At 39.6% G+C, this 5,573-nt stretch overlaps 1 protein-coding gene across 1 annotated transcript in view; it reads right to left on the reverse strand.

Moving 5' to 3' along the window:
- Nucleotides 1–1,198: 1,198 nt before the first annotated feature.
- Rspry1 (ring finger and SPRY domain containing 1) overlaps nt 1,199–5,573 on the reverse strand; it is a 51,732-nt gene continuing 47,357 nt past the window's right edge. Inside the window, exons 14-15 of the mRNA XM_013354243.2 lie at nt 5,138–5,242; nt 1,199–1,380 (exon numbers count right to left, since the gene is read on the reverse strand). Of these exons, the coding sequence (XP_013209697.1) occupies nt 1,284–1,380; nt 5,138–5,242 (202 nt within the window). The 3' untranslated portion in view covers nt 1,199–1,283. The remainder of the gene's footprint in view (nt 1,381–5,137; nt 5,243–5,573) is intronic.

Genomic DNA, 5,573 nt, shown 5'->3' on the forward strand with positions numbered 1-5,573 from the left:
AGGCAGTCACCTCCGTGGTAGGACAGGTTTAATGAACTACAAACAAGAAAGAGGGAAAAGGAAGGAAAAGAATGTGCAGTGAATTTAAGACACCGTAAAACTTAGAAGACATCTACTGTTCAAGTATAAACTCAGTAAGGACTTGGCATAAATTGAAAGGCAGTTGCTGAGGTACACCATTATGAAATAAGTCTTAAAAAATTTACAATTCTACCTTCCAATTTTCTCAGAGAAAAAAAAAAAAAGCAAGCTCTTGAGGCCTTCACCAGAGACCCTGAGAGGGATAAAAACACTTGATGAAGACAGAGTCAACAATTCATGATTGAACTTGCTACTCAAAAACATGTATTTATTTAAACAACAGGGTATGTGTTCTCAGACTGTCCTCTAGAGACTATTAATTCAAGCGTTTCAAAGTATATGATTTCCAAAAACAATACTGATTAAAAATTTTTTAAAAATAAAAAAAAACCTGATTTGATGGTACCTCAAAGATACACTAACTACCAAATTTTTTCCAGTCTAACATTGCAATTGGGTTAAGAGTTCCTCCTGCATTGGTAAAACATTTTTCCTCACAAAATGTGGGTACTGAAACTGGATAGAAACACCATGAATGTGAAAATACCACCAATTTTCTGTAGTTTAAAAAAACTAGAATGTTCTTTGGGATCACTAAAATATAAAACAAATTTGGGTTTTTTTCTTGTTTGTTTGTTTTGTTTTTTTCCTACAGTCTGTGCACCTTCTTTCCGCATCTCCATGTTGCTTGAAGTAATGACCTGTGTGATGCTACGTTTATAGATTCAAGTCTTGCAGTGCAATATCCATGCTTAACACACCGGGGTTTCTCTGATCAATGATGCTTAACCCAGACACGCTGTCAATTATTTCTCCAAAATGACTTCACCCCAAAATAAAAACTGTGGACTAAGACGCAAACACCTCATGTAAACAACCAAATGAACCCAACATGAATTCCGGAGTGGCTTCAGCATTCAGGAGACCCTTGCCACCTGCTGTTTTTCATGGAAGTACCACAGGCCCAGCTGCTGACATCCGGCCTCCTAGGCCTCAAAAGAAATTCAGGGCTGGCAAGTTGGATTAGATTCTAAGAGAATTTGTCTTTGACAAACTACCAATTTTAGCATAAAATCTGGCCATGGCTGTAAGTTTCAATGAGAGTACAACTGGTAAGAGATGTTCGTGTGTTTTTTTTTCCTTTCCATTTCAACATTTTTGGAATCGAGTAGAAATATGTCCATGGTATCTCTTCACATGTGTCATGAAATATGAGAAATCTGTCTGATTCTAGACACTATTTCTTTACGACACAATGGGCAGGTCTCCAGTTGCAAGGCACAATCCATGCACAGGTCGCTAAAGGAAAAGATACAAATGCCAGTTAAATGAATGCTTTAAAAGGTCAAACTCTACCTGCTGGCTAAGTCTGAAATGTTAACAAGTCTGTTGGAGAAAGTGTACATATCATGCAATCATGCATAGTTTGGAAAATAACATGAAGATAATTTATAAATAAAAATTAAATCTCCCTCCTATTTTTGATCCTCCATCTTTCTCCTCTGTGGATTAAATAAAAGCTCATCTTTCTCAAGAAAATCTATATGTACAAATTACACAAACACAGACGTTTGTGTGTGCTATGTGTGTGTGCATGTTTAGGGATATATACTATTTATCCCCTATCAGCTAGTCATTTATCCCAGTAATATTTACTTCTTCCATCACAGATGTGACCTTATTATATAATAACTTGTGACTAATTATTATGACTAATAAATGCTTTTAGTATATATTAGATTTTCAGTTTATTTTAATTTTTCTCTCATATAGTACATTCTGACTGCAGTTTACCCTCCCTCCATCCCTCCCAGTCCCTTCCCCAATCTTTCCTCTCCCCTAGAACCAATGCTCCTCCATTTCCCTTCCAAAAAAAACTAAAAGCCAAAAACCAAAACGAAAAAAGCAGGTCTCCTAGGGCTATCAACTGAACAAGGCCTAAGAAGTTAAAATAAGGCTAGGCAAAAACCCTCATATCAAGACTGGGCGAGGCAAGCGAGAGTTTCTTTGTCTAACAGCCCTGGCTGGCCTCAAACTCAGAGATCGGCCTGCTTCTGCTTCCCAAGTGCTGGAATTAAAGGCGTGCACCACGATTACACAGTTAGATTTTCAGTTTGTTTCTTTTTTTAAAGATTCATTCATTCATTCATTCATTCATTCATTCATTCATTGCTCATACAGTGTTCTGCATGTGTCTGCCTGAAGGCCCGAAGAGGGTACTAGATCTCATTACTGATGGTTGTGAACCACTATAGGTTGTAGGGAATTGAACTCAGGACCTCTGAAGAGCAGCCAGTGCCCTTAATCATTGAACCATCTCTAGCCCCTAGATTTTCAGTTTTTAAAAACATTTTGTGTGGGAGGGGAGAGAAAGGGAGAGAAGCAGAGAAAAATGTATAGCTCAATAAAAAAATTAAGCAAAAATGTTTTGTGTATGTGTACTGTGTGCGGCACCTGCAGAGGCCAGAAGAAGGCATTGGATCCCCTGGATCTAGAGTTACATATGGTTATGAGCTTCCATGTGGGAGCTGGAAATTGGACCTGGACCCTTTAGAGCTCCAGCCCTTCTAGCTTTCCTTTATAGAAGCATGACACACTTCTTGGCTGCATTCTTAGTTTCTGCTTGTTTCCCAAGCCAATATAAAAACTACTTTCTAATGGATCTACAAACAGGTTGGTACTTATGCACAGAGCAAGAAGAGCTGCTGGATTATGTGGTAAATCTAAGTAGTAGCAACAAGTATCTTTGTCTTGTCCCCACCATCTTAGAATGCTTCCATCATGTCGCCATTAAAAAGATGCTAGTTAGTGTGTGGTCACATCTACAGTGCCAGCACTTGTGAAGCTGAGGCAGAGCATCTTGGGCTCTACAGCAAGACCTCATCTCAAAAACAAACATAATTTTTAAAAGAAAGAAGAAATAAAGAAAAATGTTAGATGTTGCTCAGTGGTATAGCACCTGCCCAGCACGTGTGAGGGTCTGAGTTCTACCCTTGCACTGCCCAAACATTAATATTAAAAGGTGCTAAATTAGCATGTAGCCAAAAAAACATATTTCAGATTATCTAAGAAAATTTTTATCTATTCTTAATTTATTAGTTTTTTTGATTTACTTATTTTTTTTGAGTGTTTCACTTGTATGTCCATATTTCTGTGTACCACTGGTACCCTCAGAGGTCAGAAGGCATGGGATCTTCTGGAACTGTAGGTGGTTGTGAGCCACCATGTATTTTCTTTTTTGATTTTTAGTGTGTTTGCCCTGCAGATTTTGTAAAAATAGTAGTAGATTTATTTTACCTGTGATTGAGAGAAATTTAGATAGATTTAAACTACTCTGCCCTGAAAATTATAAAAAAACTATCCAGGTTTAGTGCCTTTGGGAGGAAGGCAAAGGCCGACTCCATAACCACACCATTTGCTACAACAAGAGGAGTGATTTCATTTTCAGCCTCTTCTAGGTCTCATCATTTATTTTATCCTGATTTCTTTTCTTCACCATCACCCTCAAAAAACTCTAAGATATAGTATTCTTGTAACTCTTTTAAATTTCTTTCCAACTCTGTTGTAGAAGCTATGACTACATATTCAGGGTAATTAGTTCTAAGTCTTTACACACTAGTCCTCATCAATGAGTCCTTAGTTGTGTTTAATCCCAGCGCTTGGGAGGCAGAAACAGGCAGGTCTCTGAGTTCGAGGCCAGCCTGGTCTACAAGAGCTAGCTCCAGGACAGACTCCAAAACGACAGAGAAACCCTGTCTCAAAAACTGAAACAAAAAAAACTGTGTTTGCTGTGCGGTGGTGGCTCATGCCTTTAATCCCAGCACTCGGGAGGCAGAGGCAGGCAGGTCTCTGTGAGTTTGAGGCCAGCCTGGTTTACAAGAACTAGTTGCAGGACAGGCTCCAAAGCTACAGAAAAACCCTGCCTTGAAAAACCAAAACCAAACCAAACCAAAACAATAACAACAACAACAAAAATCATAGGAAGGGTCAAAGGGCTCACAGATGAAGATCAGATCCTTCTATTTGGAAACAAAGATGGAAAAGGGTATCAGACCTTTAAATTCTGTATCTGCATGTAAGGCCCTGATAACTAAATCCTGCAAAGGTGTTCAATCTTAGAAATTCTGGGCAACAGCAGAGAAACTTCACAGCTAAGGGTGAAAAGAAACACAGTGCATACATTCTAACAGCCTATTAGGTAACAACATGCTTCAGAAGACCCTGGTCAACGATCCAGGCTGAGTCACTCCTGTGACGGCAAACTGTGGTCCATAATTCTATGGTCAAGACATCCGGGCAATAAGGTTACTACAGATTTGTCAAAAACACCAGGTGTCGAATTGTGATGGACACAAGAAGCATGTATTGTCAGCATGAATGCTGCCCACAGGCTGAGTATATACTTACATCTTCCTAATATTAGTCGGGATGACCTTTTCAGGAAAGACCAGCTCATTTGTTGCTCTGGTGATGCTAAGACACTGTCCTACAGGATCCAGGTGTCCTGGAAATTCTTTTTACAGAACTGATTGGCTAAGATGGCATGGGAGCTGCACTTTTTTAATGGCTAGGAGTGTAAAAAGCTGGTGAGGAAGTAACCTCTAAGTGATGTCCAAAGAAGCTCATAGACAACATTACCCTTTCACATTTTGTAAAGCCAAAATTACATAAAAAACTTAAACCAGGCTTAATAGCAGATGCCTTTAATCCCAGTATTTGGATTAGGGATAAGGCAGGTGGATCTCTGTGAGTTCAAGGTCAGCCTGGTCTACAAAGCAAGTTCCAGGACAGCCAAAGCTACACAAAGAAACCCTGTCTTGAACACCCTTCTCCCTCGCCACCCAATCTATTTGTTTGTGTGTTTATCTGAATAACTTTCATATCAAATAGCTTGTCCTTGGCAATTTAATTCCTCACTCAGTTCACTATAGTCCTGATAATCTAAGAACCCTGGAGAACAGCTATGGATCTGCTAAAACCCCAGAAGTCACTCAAGAGCCGTATGAAATGTTGCTGAATGTGATGTGTGAAAGATCCACAAAGCAGCTCCTCTCACCTGTGTCCACACGGCTTCAGCTGTGTGTCTGCTACCTCATCACAACAGAGTGAACAGCAGTTCTCTCGAATACTGACTTGTTTCAGCAGAGCGAGGCGCCTGTGCCTGAGCAGATAAAGCAATAGGAAATTCATTTTGTTAACAAGGAGTTAGCATGGGCCACATGAAATGCTCACAAGAAGCCTTACCCAGGGAAAATATACTCCACAATTTTTGTTCAGTAAAGTTTTCACACATCTTAGCCGTAGCAGAGTGAAGGAGGCTAGAACGTCATTTTACAGACAAAAAAATTAAAGTTATATGAGATGATTTACATAAAACTTAATAAACAGAAATCAAGCCGGGCGATGGTGGCGCACACCTTTAATCCCAGCACTCGGGAGGCAGAGGCAGGTGGATCTCTGTGAGTTCGAGACCAGCCTGGTCTACAGAGCTA

This window comes from Microtus ochrogaster, chromosome 4, assembly GCF_000317375.1.
Source record: "Microtus ochrogaster isolate Prairie Vole_2 chromosome 4, MicOch1.0, whole genome shotgun sequence".
NCBI classification, from domain to species: Eukaryota; Metazoa; Chordata; class Mammalia; order Rodentia; family Cricetidae; genus Microtus; species Microtus ochrogaster.